This window comes from Saccopteryx bilineata, chromosome 6 (assembly GCF_036850765.1).
Source record: "Saccopteryx bilineata isolate mSacBil1 chromosome 6, mSacBil1_pri_phased_curated, whole genome shotgun sequence".
NCBI lineage: Eukaryota > Metazoa > Chordata > Mammalia > Chiroptera > Emballonuridae > Saccopteryx > Saccopteryx bilineata.
Genome location: NC_089495.1, coordinates 48024792 through 48039505, shown reverse-complemented (window position 1 = coordinate 48039505; position 14714 = coordinate 48024792). Strand labels below are relative to the sequence as shown.

The following is a 14714-nucleotide window of genomic DNA, read 5'->3' as shown; positions in this document are numbered from 1 at the left end:
AGGTTTTAAGTCAGCCTGGTCCATTGTTCTTGTGCATGTAGGTTAACAACCTTTCAAATACCAGAAGTAACACTCTTTGAAGAGGAAGCTTGTATTTACCCTCATGAGAGCACATAATCTTGTTAACTATCCTGTAATCCAATCCCCACTTGCTTTTCCAATTCTCTTTACATCGCCTCCTTAATTTCAGATGCATAAAAGAGGTTGCACAGCTGTTATTCTCTGGAGCATTTGAAATCTTGCTCCCTGGCATATGTTGTCAGTTTGGCTCAAATAAACTCTTCTAAAAATTTTCTGTAAGTCTGGGCATTTTTTTACCTTGATAGCTCTAATGGTGATTTTCTATTTCCCTCATTTATTATTCTATTATTTTTATTTCTCTATATTGATGATTTAAAATCATTCAGTGAGAAAAAGTTCTTCCTTCTCCTACATTTTTAATGCAATTATTTATTTATATATAAGTATGGGTTTGGGGGCTCTTTATCTTACTCTTTGGGTTATAACCCAATACTGCTGTTCATTTTTTTTTTTTTTAGCTGATGCATGTCACTAACCCGGTGACTGACTATGCCATAGGGGGGCCACAGTCAGTGAATAAGGTCAGCAGTTCACTCTTCGAGGACTCTAGCACACTAAGGCAATAGTTGATACCCAAGCATGACTCTAGCCTCGGTTGCTGTTCATTTTATTGGTCAACTGCTCTTGCCTTGGCCATTGGGGGCTCCTTCAGTTAGGTCCTCTACACTTTCCATATGTTCTTATCTTTTTCCTTTTCTTTTTATTTTTTATCTTATTTTTATTAATTTTGATGCAGTGACATTGATGAATCAGGGTACATATGTTCCGAGAAAACATCTCCAGATTATTTTGACTTTTTTTTTAAAATAATTTATTTCTCACAGTCTTTTTTTTTTTTTACAGAGGCAGAGATAGACAGGGACAGACAGACAAGAATGGAGAGAGATGAGAAGCATCAATCATCAGTTTCTCGTTGCGCGTTGCGACTTCCTAGTTGTTCATTGATTGCTTTCTCACATGTGCCTTGACCGTGGGCCTTCAGCAGACCGAGTAACCCCTGCTAGAGCCAGCGACCTTGGGTCCAAGCTGGTGAGCTCTTTGCTCAAGCCAGATGAGCCCGCGCTCAAGCTGGCGACCTCGGGGTCTCGAACCTGGGTCCTTCCGCATCCCAGTCCGATGCTCTATCCACTGTGCCACCACCTGGTCAGGCGATTATTTTGACTTTTGATTATGCTGCATACCCCTCACCCAAAGTCAAACTGTCTTCTGTCACCTTCTATCTGGTTTTCTTTGTGCCCCTACCCTCCCCCTACCCCCTTCCTCTCCTTCCTCACCCCCTCCCCACCCCTACACCCCACCCCCCTGTTACCATCACACTCTTGTCCATGTCTCTGAGTCTCATTTTTATGTCCCATCTATGCAGGGGTTCATATAGTTCTTAGTTTTTTTCTGATTGACTTATTTCACTCTGTATAATGTTATCAAGGTCCATCCATGTTATTGTAAATGATCTGATGTCATCATTTCTTATGGCTGAGTAGTATTCCACAGTATATATTTACCAAAGCTTTTTATTCCACTTGTCCTCTGATGGACACTTGGGCTGTTTCCAGATCTTCGCTATTGTGAACAATCCTGCTATAAACATGGGGGTGCATTTCTCCTTCTGGAACCGTTCTATGGTGTTCTTGGGGTATATTCCTAAAAGAGGGACAGCTGGGTCAAAAGGCAGTTCAATTTTCAATTTTTTGAGGAATATCCATACTGTTTTCCACAGTGGAGAAACTCTCACAAGTTCAAGAAGCACAGAGAACTCCACTAAAGAGAAACCCAAAGAAACCTACACCAAGACACATCATAATTAAAATATCAAAGCTAAGTGATAAAGAGAAAATATTAAAAGCTGCTAGAGAAAAAAAGGCTATCACCTACAAAAGAGCCCCCATAAGGATGACATCAGACTTCTAAACAGAAACACTTGAGGCCAGAAGGGAATGGCAAGAAATATTCAAAGTAATGCAGAACAAGAACCTACAACCAAGACTACTTTATCCAGCAAGGCTATCATTTAAAATTGAAGGAGAAATAAAAAGTTTCCCAGAAAAAAAAACCCTCAAGGAATTCATTACTTATCTTTTTTCTTTTAAAGCTTTCCTTACTTTCTAGCTCCACAGAACACTCAAGTCTCATCTTGTGTCTTCCCTGGCTGAGCTCTAGATAATCAGCCATTTCTCCAAAGAGTGTTGATTTGTTTTATTGGGAAATAGTATGTAAAAATAAAAACCTTGGGCACTGGCTTTGCTTTTTGTTACTGGTATGGTACCTAAACTGTTTTTTAGGCTCACTCAGAGGTAACAGCCGAGAAGTACATGTATGTATAGAAACTCATGTGACACATATATCTGTATTTAGTACTTATCTATGTATGTATGTATCTTATAACCATAGAATCATCCATGAATCTCTCTACATATATGAATATGAGTATGTATCCATCCATGCACCCATGTATCTATCTATCTGTATCTAGGTATTGTCTATACATGTATGTATGTATGTATCTATCTATCTTAAAATACAATAAAAATAAATTGAGTTTATACTGATACTCTTACTTCAATCTAGTGCCACAGGGTTTATTTTGGCATCTCCCTTCTGCTTCTTTGTGGCTTCTTTCTCTGACTGTGTGAAATATGGCTCTGATTATCTACTGTAAATTTCCTTATATGTTCCACCTTAGTATATAGGTAACTGCATATCAGAATGGTATTTACCTTAAAATAAATACCACACTTTAAATTAGAGGTATGAAAGGCACAAATTGTCTACTGAAGTCTCCACATTCAGGCCTTGAACTTTAGAGGACAGCTTTGCGCTGTCCATTTAAGTAATTCCTTTTCAATCAACAATCATTCATTTTCCAAGTACCATGCCTGAATATGCTGGGGGTAGACTGTAGAGTTGTTCAACTTTGCCTACTTTGATAAAAAGAGCTTATTAGATGAACTATGAAAATTCATATTAATCAACATTTTATGCAAAACAACATGGAAATAGGGCTAACATTAAAAAAATAACATGCATATAGATAGACTGTTTGCTAGAAATAATCTAAGTCATTCTTTTGTTACCACCAAAGTAAATAATAACCAACGGTCACATGGTATGAGAATGCCAGACAAGCCCCCCTCCCCAGTATGCCTTCTACTGAGCAAGTGCAGGAAGCAGAGCACAAGGAGAAGTCAATAATGACATCACTGACCCTCCAGGACAGGGAAACAGCAATAAATAAAGAAAAAAATCTCGTTGCTGTTGTTAGATCAATTCTATAACTTTCTCACCACCTTTCATTATTAAAAATCAGTCTAGCCCAATCCAGTTGCATGTCTGATTTAAACCTCCTCTGAACTGCACCCACTGAGCTACAAAGGGTGAAATATGGCCAAGAACTAGGGAGGGGACATGGTCTGTTCTTTCATTGATCCACATCTCCTTCTTTCCCCCCTTTTTTAAAATAGGCTGAATTCACTTTATTTTTCTTTCATAAAATTATGTGGTGGCCAAATATTTCCTTCTTTTTGTCTAGATCCTCCAGAGTAGAGGCCAGGGCTGAGAGTAAGGAGAAGGAACTGTCTTAGGAAACCAGACAAATTACAGGGTGCCTCTATTTGTGGTTTAGCCTGAATCTAGACCTGTTCAAAGCTAGTAGCTTTCGGTAAGGCTGACTGGCTGTGGGAGGCGGTCAGAAATATGAAATTCTGGCCTCAAAGGAGTGATAGTGATGAGCTGGGCCAATTAGATCTTCTGCTGTTAGGAGACAGATCTTGAGACAGAAAGGGTGTTGATTATTTGTAACAGCACTAAAAATCACAATTTACATGGAGAAAACAGAGACAGTATCTGTGTTACTCTAAGAGCAAAGCACCAGATGGTATTAAAGGTTGTTTTTCTTTAAGGCATCAGTATCTCTTTTCTTCTCACCTAATACAATTTCATCCAGATTTACAATTTCCCCTGTTATGCAAATACAGAGAACTTCACCAGTATGAAGACTCAAAGAGTACAGGGACTTGTGTGGTTTTTCACTGATTCATCCCACAAGCCTAGACTAGTACCTGTACATAGTAGGCACTGGATAAATAATTAAGAATTACATTGAGTAATCATATTCCTATCTCTAGCCAGCCAGCCAGCTCTTATCTTTGAACTCTAGACTTATACATGCAACCTAATATTAAGCATCTGTACTCAGAGTTTCAAACTCAGCATGCCCATGGCTGAGTTGATGATCTTTCCCGTCAAATACAGTTCCATGTTAATGTTTCCTGGTTATGTGAATGTCATTGTTATCCATCCAAGGAGACAAACCTGAAGCCAAGAGTCATTCTTGAGATTCCTTCCCTTATGTCCTTAACTTAAATCCAAATTATCTCTAAGTGTCTGCTGATTTTACTTCTTAAATAGCTCTTTAATTCCCTACTGTCTCCCGTCTTAAAAGCCTTCAGTGGCTCCTTCATCTGTATTTCTTTTGTTGAGGCGGTGATCACTATCTGCCTCAGAAACTGGTCCTCCGATCTTCAGCACAGATGCCCTTCAGTTCATTTTACACCGCGAAGCTACTAGCATGTAGGGAAGACTATGTCACTCTTTGGCTTAAATATCCTCAGCATAATATCTGAATGCTCAGTGCTGCTCACATTCTTTCATCTGCTGCCCCTTGCTCATTTTTCCAGCTCAAAGTTTTCTCCCTTGCTCTATACTTAATCCACAATGAACTCAGTGAACTTCTGGTGGCCTCTAAACAAAAATCACTTTGCTTTGTCTTGCCTAAGGAAAAAGCTTGTTGTTCCCTTCATCTTAAGTACCCTTCCTCATACCACCTTGTCCAACCCCCTTCACCTGGAAAGCATTACTCAACATTCAGATTTTAGTCTATGCCATACTTGTGAGAAATCATCTCCAGTTTCATAGTCTATATTAGATGTGTTTCCTATGCGCTCCGAAAATCTCTTGTAGTATCTTCTTACTTGTCACTTTCTCCCACCAGCTCCAAGGCTATTTGAAGGAATGAATAATGTGTTGGTCATCATTATGTCTCTTGACAATATATGAAGCACAGTACATGAATACTCAGGATTATAGAATGGGTGGTAATAGACCAACTATAAAAGGGGATACATGAGACAATCTCTGCCTCATGCCATTATATAGTGCTCACAAAAATTAGGGGATATTTTATCGCTTCATATTCATTTTGAAATATTCCCTAATTTTTGTGAGCAGTGTATATTTGAATCATGCAACCCTACTCTCCACCACCCCACACTGATTCCTAGCTCACAAAGCTATACTCTGATTAGAATCTGGCTTCCAGTCTACACACCCACAGAGGGGGGACATGTTACTTCACAAATGTAAGCATCTCATCCACTCTACTTTCTAGACTTGCCTTCCATAATGAATGAGTGAACTGGTTTTCTGATCAGGTAGTGTGGCATCTTTTGGTGAGGACCCTGGTTTAGAGATTGAGAGCCCATGTTATCCCAACTTAGGCACTTAAAAGTCATGTGAATTTGGGCAACTTTTATTTCCCTAAATTTAATATTCAGGATTAAATTCAATAATTTAATATGAAGTGCCTTGCATAAGCAGTTGTAGCAGTTGTTATCACTGTCTTTTATGTTACATTAATTGAGTTCACTTATGAGCAATGGATAGAATACTGAGATAATGAATGTCTGACTCAGATCAGCTGACAGCAACCTGTGCTTAGCTGGATGGTGTTCCCTGGCAACACCCTGTCCCTTGCTGTCGGCCTACATCTGGAATGACTTTACAATAGGACGCAAGACAGAGATGAAAATGTGAGCTCCCAGAGAAGGTTAAAGAGAAACATTAATCTGCAGCTTGCATTTTAAGAAGGAATGTAAGATTTTTATGTTTTTGTTTTAAAAAATCAGTAAATAAGAGAGAAGTTTCTTGGCATGCCCTCCCATTCCACCAGTGTACAGCGGGTATCACCAAAGGCCAAACTCTGTGAAATATGACCCAAGAATCAAATGAGACTTGATAAAGAGCTGGGGAAACAGTTTTAATTTCAGAGCTTTGAATTTAATCTAAACAGACTATATATATATTTGCTTTTCACTGATTCTTTTCCTGTGGCTTTTCTGTGGGTTTTATTTCCTCTCTTATAGTTTAATAAATTTTATACTGCTTAAAAGAAAACCCTGTATATCTGTGTTGCACTGAGTTTACAAAAATCATTAAAGCTGCAAGACTTCTCTTCATTTTCAAAGTTTGCAAAACTCCACTTACATTCCCCAGTGTTATTGCTACACCACCGAACATCAAGGTCAGTATGTCCTCCTGCTGCTCAGAGGATAGGATCAGGTCCAGGGTGTTTTTTAGCCTCTGTACAAACTGATATGGCTTCTCCACAGCCAAAGTCCACATTTACCATCAATCTTGTTTTTAGCCAATGTTCTGATTTTGTGTAGAAAACCATGATCTCTCTGTCTATTATCTCCAGGTCCAGTAATGGGTTTTAGGATTGCGGAAACGGAAGCATGGTCTCTACTTAATTAGCTAGGAGGTCACGTAAATTCTGGTCTCTAGGAAATGACTGTTACTGCTGGACATTGCTACTAGGAATCAATAGCATCTTCTATGCAACACACAGAAAAATCAACAGATTGATTTTACAGGGATATTATTTACATTATTTATTTTGAAGAATGACAAAGGAAAAGCTATCCCAGTGACCATTAAGACATGATCTTGGTGATATGTTGGAGAGGGGATGCTGAGAATAAGTACTATGTCAGAACTTTTCAAAATTTGTCCGCAAGGAGCTCTTTTATTTTCCTTTTAAATCCATCTTAAAAATTTTTTTCTCTGTATCAAAATGCCTTTATTAATAATAAGTCATTCAGTGCTCCTTCTTTTCCCTAAAAGGACGGCACAGAGGAGAAGATGTCAGAGCTTCAGCATCAGGAAAGCAGAGCTGCCACCAAGCATTAGCAGGTTTCCAGCTCACAGTATTAAACCTGGCATCTTAGTTAGCACATCTGGTCTTACACTGGATAAATGCACAATCCCCTTCTAGCTTTCTATAGTGGTAAAAAAGCTTCTGGCTCTATAGTTTCTCTTAAGAAGCCCTGGAGGTCAGCAGTCTCTGCTTGGAAACCACTGTCTTAAAGGGCAAGAATGTGACTGATGTCTGAAAAGAATGGGAAAAATATGTAGAGCACAACATTTATACTTAAGAAGAATATGATTCCACAGTTCCCCCAACAATTGATCATGAAGACTGTACTTTCTGTTGGGGAACTTCTCCCTGAAAGGTCCCCTGTCCTTTGACATTTGGCTACCTGACTTCACTCCTTGCCTGACCCTGGATCTGGTCACATTCCTCCCAGTTTATCTCTGTGCTATAGTCAGAATTCATGCTTTTTCCTTAATTTCATATCTGAAAGTTTTCCTAGTTTACTTCTTCACTTATTTCTTCTCTTTTATTCTAATTCCTTCACTTTACCTTTTAGCTTTCTATCACAGTCTCTCTCATTTGACCCATGTTCAGGGTTATATTTCCTCCACCAAGTATAAGAACTGACTTTTTATTTCTGATAGCTCTGTTTAATGTTTCATATTTAATGTTGGACAAACAAGTGTGTTAGGCTTGCTTGCTGCATGGGGCAGCACCACATGTATAAAGTCTATGTAAGGCTGCAGCCACTTGCTCTCAGGGTGGCAGATTGTAGATTGCTGTTTGCTTGTCAGCCTTGAGAGAAACGGTTTTCCCTGCCTGCTTGCTTGTCTGCCATTGAGAGACTCTAATAAACAGAATGACCCACCATTTTCCGGCCCCACAGTTCCTTTACTGTCTGTCTGAATCCAAAGGGAACCTGCCTGGCCTTGGCCACCAGCATTATACTTAATGTCTCTATGTTAAAAGTATTGGTTTCTATTACTCATCAAAAATGTCTATGAACCAACATTTATAATTTTACACAATTATTTTTACCATGACTATGTAAAATTGATTAAAAACCTCTGGAGGCCTGGCTAAAGTGTTGTTCTGCTGCAGACATATGATGTCTATGCCTAAGAAGGATCCTTGCTCTGGAAGGTCGTTGGGAGGAGAGGTGAGTTGGGCAGCATCTGCCATTATATGGAGTGAATAGTAAGCATTTTAGCTTTTACTGTCTGTAGAAGTCCTAACTCCAGGGGCTCTGATTATATCATCTACTTTTCAAGGGAAAAACAGAGGCCTATTTTGGATAGTTTTAATCACTAGGCTGCTTAATTCACCTCCATTGCTCAGAAGACTGACCGTTACATCAACAGTTATTTCATGAATATAATGACGTGTCTGTCATCTAAAATATCATTATTTATAAATAGGTAATTAACAGTCCTGGGAGTGAGCCTCCACATAAGGCATGACTCCTGTTTGGCATCTATACAGCTTTAGCTCAATTCAATATAGTGTGGAGATTAAGAAGCTGGCCTTTCGGTCCAGATTGCTGGGCTCAAATCTTAACTTGGCTACTGATTAGCAATGACTGCTCAACAAATGTTACTATAGTTGTAAGAAACTATAGACTAGTTGGTGAAAAGAGCAAAAGGGGAAAAAATAGTTTGAAATGAATAAACAGACTTTGTAATCTATAGTGCTTTTTGGAATTTCAAAAATTAAGAAAATCAAGTACTTTTTTTTATCACAATTCCCCCATTCTATCCTTTATCTGAGAATATTAAAATTAGAATAAATACATTTAAATCTTTAAGGGCTAGACCTGCACAGGAAAAACTAAACAAATATTTCAGGTAACATTTTTAGTGGAGGTTTAAAAGAAGCCATAAAAGACAGTATAAATTTTAAAGTATTCACACATTATTATTAAGTTCATGTGTGCACTAAAGTGGATGCATGTGTATATATGTGTGTGAATGTAGTCTTGAAATTATGTAAATGAGCCTTACCTCAAAGGCCAAGATCAAAGGAAATAAGAAAAATCACAGATATAAAAAAATGACATAATGGTTAAAAATTAGTGAAAACACAAAGTACTCTTATATAAAAATGGGAAAAAGTGAACCAGGAATATCTTAGTTTACTAGAATAATATTTGGTCCAAAGCAATTTAATGAGTGTCAGGTATAAAGCTAATAGATGAATTTAATAGAAGTGTAGTTTTAATCCTATCATGGCTAAAAACAATGTGAAAAATATTAATAAAATAGATTTTCTGTTTTATTTATGATTGGAATTTTCAGTGCTCAGATATCTGTAAATAGTCAAAGAAGATACTCCAAATTGTAGGCTAGCACAATTGGATAATCAGCTTTGATGTACAGAATTTTCAGAAAATCAAAGCATCACTAATATCTAGCAAGTGATGAAATAAAAGACATTTTATAACTAATGATTTATACTCAAAGCAAGCATCATAAAGTTTACTTAACTGGGCATCTCTATAGCAATTTTTTTCCTTCATTGACAACACCTTAGTTATAACAGGCTTTAGAAATAAACAAGAATAATAAGATGAAATGCGTAAAGTAACTTTCAGATATGTAAATGGTAAAACAATTTAAATAGTTCATATCTTTGCTTTGCTAAAAATAGACAAGTCAGATGCAATTTGAAAATTCTGAAGGTATAGGGCCTCCAAGAACCCAGATAAGATTTGTTTTAGAGCCTTGTTTCTCTTTTGTAACATTCTTATTATTCTTGCAGTATGGGGGAGGATGATGCAAGAATATCTTATCCAATGTCCTTCTCTCCCATAAACTCTCTTTCTGATAGGGTCTATACTCTTTTTTTTATATAGGGTCTATACTCTTTGATAGAACCAAATATTCAAGCCAAGTATGCTCCATGTAACAGAAACTATGAGAATGGTTGATTATAACTATAATCTTTCTGCCATTAATAACAACCTTCACATATTTTCATTCCTATTTTTTGGATACAATTTTTATTGTGATAACATCCTATCTGTTTTGATATACAATTGGGCACAGTTAATCATTTATTCTATGCCACTTCTCATAATCACCATGAGCACCCAGACTAAGTTTCTTTTTGGTGTCTATAGGTCAGACAAGTTGATGCTTAGTATTTTTATGATGATGATCAAGAGCATTACATATAATTATGCAAAATGGCAATTTGGCTCTGAGGCATTTCATTTTAAGACAGTCTTCATTTAATGGCAGAAGGAGAATAGTCTCCAAGTTCAACTTATAATACTATATCAATCTTACTCTTACTCATAAGAGCAATGTGAAAATATTCCTAGGATAATTACAGAGTAATAGAAAACTTCCTTTGCTGATAATAAATGAGTTAAAAATATTTTGCCAATTTAGACTGCCTTTATTTATTAAAATATATTTTTTTAACTTTGAAGCTCCAACTGCTTTAATATTACCTATAAGCACATGTTCAAAATAATTTTCCATACATTACTTACTTGTTTTAGCTTCTTTAGGTCTTCATCAAGTTCTAAGTTGTCCAAAATAACAGCAACAAACAAACTCAGGAGGATCTATAAAATGGTTAAAAAAGAATGGAAAAACCCACATTCCATAAGTATCAAAATATCATATATAAATTATATAAAATATCTACCTAAATATATATATCATATAGAATGCATTAACTGGAAAATAAACATGTAATTATGAATCACTGCATAGGTATTTTAAGGTATTTTCACAAATACCTTAAAAATATTTTTCACAAATATCTTAAAGAAATGGAAAGAAATGCATATATTTTTAAATAAATTTTTATTAATGGTAATGGGATGACATTAATAAATCAGGGTACATATATTCAAAGAAAACATGTCTAGGTTATTTTGTCATTAAATTATGTTGCATACCCCTCGCCCAAAGTCAGATTGTCCTCCGCCACCCTCTATCTAGTTCTCTGTGCCCCTCCCCCTCCCCCTAACTCTCTCCCTCCCTCCCTCCCTCCCTCCCATGTCCTCCCTCCCCCCCCACCCCTGGTAACCACCACACTCTTGTCCATGTCTCTTAGTCTCGTTTTTATGTTCCACCAATGTATGGAATCATGTAGTTCTTGTTTTTTTCTGATTTACTTATTTCACTCCGTATAATGTTATCAAGATCCCACCATTTTGCTGTAAATGATCCGATGTCATCATTTCTTATGGCTGAGTAGTATTCCATAGTGTATATGTGCCACATCGTCTTTATCCAGTCTTCTATTGAAGGGCTTTTTGGTTGTTTCCATGTCTTGGCCACTGTGAACAGTGCTGCAATGAACATGGGGCTACATGTGTCTTTACGTATCAGTGTTTCTGAGGTTTTGGGGTATATACCCAGTAGAGGGATTGCTGGGTCATAAGGTAGTTCTATTTGCAGTTTTTTGAGGAACCACCATACTTTCTTCCATAATGGTTGTACTACTTTACATTCCCACCAACAGTGGATGAGGATTCCTTTTTCTCCACAGCCTCTCCAACATTTGCTATTACCCTTCTTGTTGATAATAGCTAATCTAACAGGGGTGAGGTGGTATCTCATTGTAGTTTTGATTTGCATTTCTCTAATAACTAATGAAGCTGAGCATCTTTTCATATATCTGTTGGCCATTTGTATCTCTTCCTGGGAGAAGTGTCTGTTCATGTCCTCTTCCCATTTTTTTATTGGATTGTTTGTTTGTTTGTTGTTGAGTTTTAGGAGTTCTTTGTAAATTTTGGATATTAGGCCCTTATCTGAGCTGTTGTTTGAAAATATCATTTCCCATTTAGTTGGCTGTCTGTTTATTTTGATATCAGTTTCTCTTGCTGAGCAAAAACTTTTTATTCTGATGTAGTCCCATTCATTTATCTTTGCCTTCACTTCTCTTGCCATTGGAGTCAAGTTCATAAAATGCTCTTTAAAACCCAGGTCCATGAGTTTAGTACCTATGTCTTCTTCTATGTACTTTATTGTTTCAGGTCTTATATTTAGGTCTTTGATCCATTTTGAATTAATTTTAGTACACGGGGACAGGCTGTAGTCGAGTTTCATTCTTTTGCATGTGGCTTTCCAGTTTTCCCAACACCATTTGTTGAAGAGGCTTTCTTTTCTCCATTGTGTGTTGTTGGCCCCTTTATCAAAGATTATTTGACCATATATATGTGGTTTTATTTCTGGACTTTCTATTCTGTTCCATTGGTCTGAGTGTCTATTTTTCTGCCAATACCATGCTGTTTTGATTATCGTGGCCCTATAATATAGTTTAAAGTCAGGTATTGTAATGCCCCCAGCTTCATTCTTTTTCCTTAGGATTGTTTTGGCTATTCGGGGTTTTTTATAGTTCCATATAAATCTAATGATTTTTTGTTCCAAGAAATGCATATATTAACTGAAATAAATAACATAAATGTTAATTTGCTTCTGAAGCCAATTTATAATGAAAATTAAGAAAAATATTTTTTATAACTCAATAATCTTACTTCTGAGACCTACTCCAATGAAAATAATATGAAGTACTGGTGAAATTTTTATATACAAAGGTGCTTGATAGAATTATTTATAATAATAAAATACTGGAAATAATATCTAACCTTATATAAATAGTTAATACAGTTAATAGAGATCTCTATTATAAAATTCAGGCAGCCATTAAAAATTCTCATTGTGGTAACTAGTCTTGCAGAAGTCCCTCTGGTGTTCACACTCTCATGAGTCCCCACCATAATGAATATGATTGGTCTTTGTAAGCAACAGGTTACGGAAATGATCCTGTGTGGCTTTTGAGGTTAAGTGTTAAGAGACATTGTTGCTTTTATCTTGCACTCTCTTGGGTCACTCACTCTGGTGGAAGCTAGGTATTATGAAGACACTCAAGGGGCCCTATGGAGAGTCCCATGTGATGATTAGCTGAGGCCTCCTCCCATCAGCCATACTAGTCACCCATCTTAGAAGTGCACTCCAGCCCCAGTAAAGCCTGAAGCCCCAGACAATATCTTGACTAGAAATTCATCAGATATTCTGAATTAGAAACACCAACTAAACCTGTCCCGGATTCCTGACCTGCAGAAACTGCATAAGATAATAAATATGTGTTGTTATATTTGTTATATAGCAATAGATAAGCAATGCATACATAAAGTTTAATTAGTATTAAAAAATGCTTACATTACAATGTTAGATAAGAGCAGGGGTCCCCAAACTTTTTACACAGGGGGCCAGTTCACTGTCCCTCAGACCATTGGTGGGCCGGACTATAAAAAAAACTATGAACAAATCCCTATGCACACTGCACATATCTTATTTTAAAGTAAAAAAAACAAAAACAAAACGGGAACAAATATAACATTTAAAATAAAGAACAAGTAAATTTAAATCAACAAACTGACCAGTATTTCAATGGGAACTATGCTCCTCTCACTGACCACCAGTGAAAGAGGTGCCCCTTCTGGAAGTGCGGTGGGGGCCAGATAAATGGCCTCAGGGGGCCGCATGTGGCCCGCGGGCCGTATTTTGGGGACCCCTGGATAAGAGTATATATATGGTAGAAGTGCAACCATGTACAAAAAGAAGAATAATAAAGAAAAGGCTAGAAGGAGGTTTCTGAGAAATGTTAATGGTACCTGTCTTTGTGAAAAATGGATTTTTCTCCTTTTCTTTGTATTTCAACATATTTTCCAAATTAGAAAAAAGAAGGCATACATTACTTTTGGAATGGGTAAACAAGGTAAAAGAAAAACAACAACAAAATTTTAAAATATTTTAATTTCTAGTTCCTTCCTTCCTTCCTTCCTTCCTCCCTTCCTTCCTTCCTTCCTTCCTTCTTCCCTTCCTTCCTTCCTTCTTTCCCTTCCTTCCTCCTTCCCTTCCTTCCTTCCTTCCTTCCTTCCTTCCTTCCTTCCTTCCTTCCTTCCTTCCTCCCTTCCTTCCTTCCTTCTTTCCCTTCCTTCCTTCCTTCTTTCCCTTCCTTCCTCCCTTCCTTCTTTCCCTCCCTCCCTTCCTTCCTTCCTTCCTTCCTTCCTTCCTTCCTTCCTTCTTTCCTTCCTCCCTCCCTCCCTTCCTTCTTTCCCTTCCTTCCTTCCTTCTTTCCCTTCCTTCCTCCCTTCCTTCTTTCCCTCCCTTCCTTCCTTCTTTCCCTCCCTTCCTTCCTTCTTTCCCTCCCTTCCTTCCTTCCTTCCTTCCTTCCTTCCTTCCTTCCTTCCTTCCTTCCTTCCTTCCTTCCTTCCTTTTTTCCTTCCTTTTTTCCTTCCTTCCTTCCTTCCTTCCTTCCTTCCTTCCTTCCTTCCTTCCTTCCTTCCTTCCTTCCTATCCCTCCCTCCCTCCCTCCCTCCTACCCTCTATTTCTTTCTTTCTTTCTTTCTTTCTTTCTTTCTTTCTTTCTTTCTTTCTTTCTTTCTTTCTTTCTTTCTTTCTTTCTTTCTTAAATGAGAGGAAGGGAGATAGTGAGACAGACTCCTGCATGCACCCGGACTGGGATCAACCTGGCAATGCTCATGTGGGGCTGATACTTGCAAGTGAGTTATTTTTAGCACCTGAGGTGGAGGCTTCATGGAGCACTTGAATAAGTCAAGCCATGGCTGCAGGAGGGGAAGAGAGAGAGAGAGAGAAAGAAAGGGGAGTAGGAGGGGAGAAGAAGCAGATGGTCATTTCTGTGTGCCCTGACCTGGAATCGAACCCAGGACTTCCACATGCTG

At 37.6% G+C, this 14714-nt stretch overlaps 1 protein-coding gene and 1 non-coding gene across 4 annotated transcripts in view; both read right to left on the bottom strand.

Moving 5' to 3' along the window:
- Positions 1–14714, bottom strand: part of NALCN (sodium leak channel, non-selective) — a 361051-nt gene that overhangs the window by 120532 nt on the left and 225805 nt on the right. For all 3 annotated transcript variants that reach the window (XM_066235655.1, XM_066235656.1, XM_066235654.1), the window contains exon 15: positions 10506–10580. In XM_066235655.1, coding sequence (XP_066091752.1) covers positions 10506–10580 — 75 coding nt within the window. The remainder of the gene's footprint in view (positions 1–10505; positions 10581–14714) is intronic.
- On the bottom strand, positions 545–677 carry LOC136309805 (small nucleolar RNA SNORA3/SNORA45 family). Its single transcript, XR_010726446.1, has one exon. It is a non-coding gene; the product is annotated as a small nucleolar RNA SNORA3/SNORA45 family (small nucleolar RNA).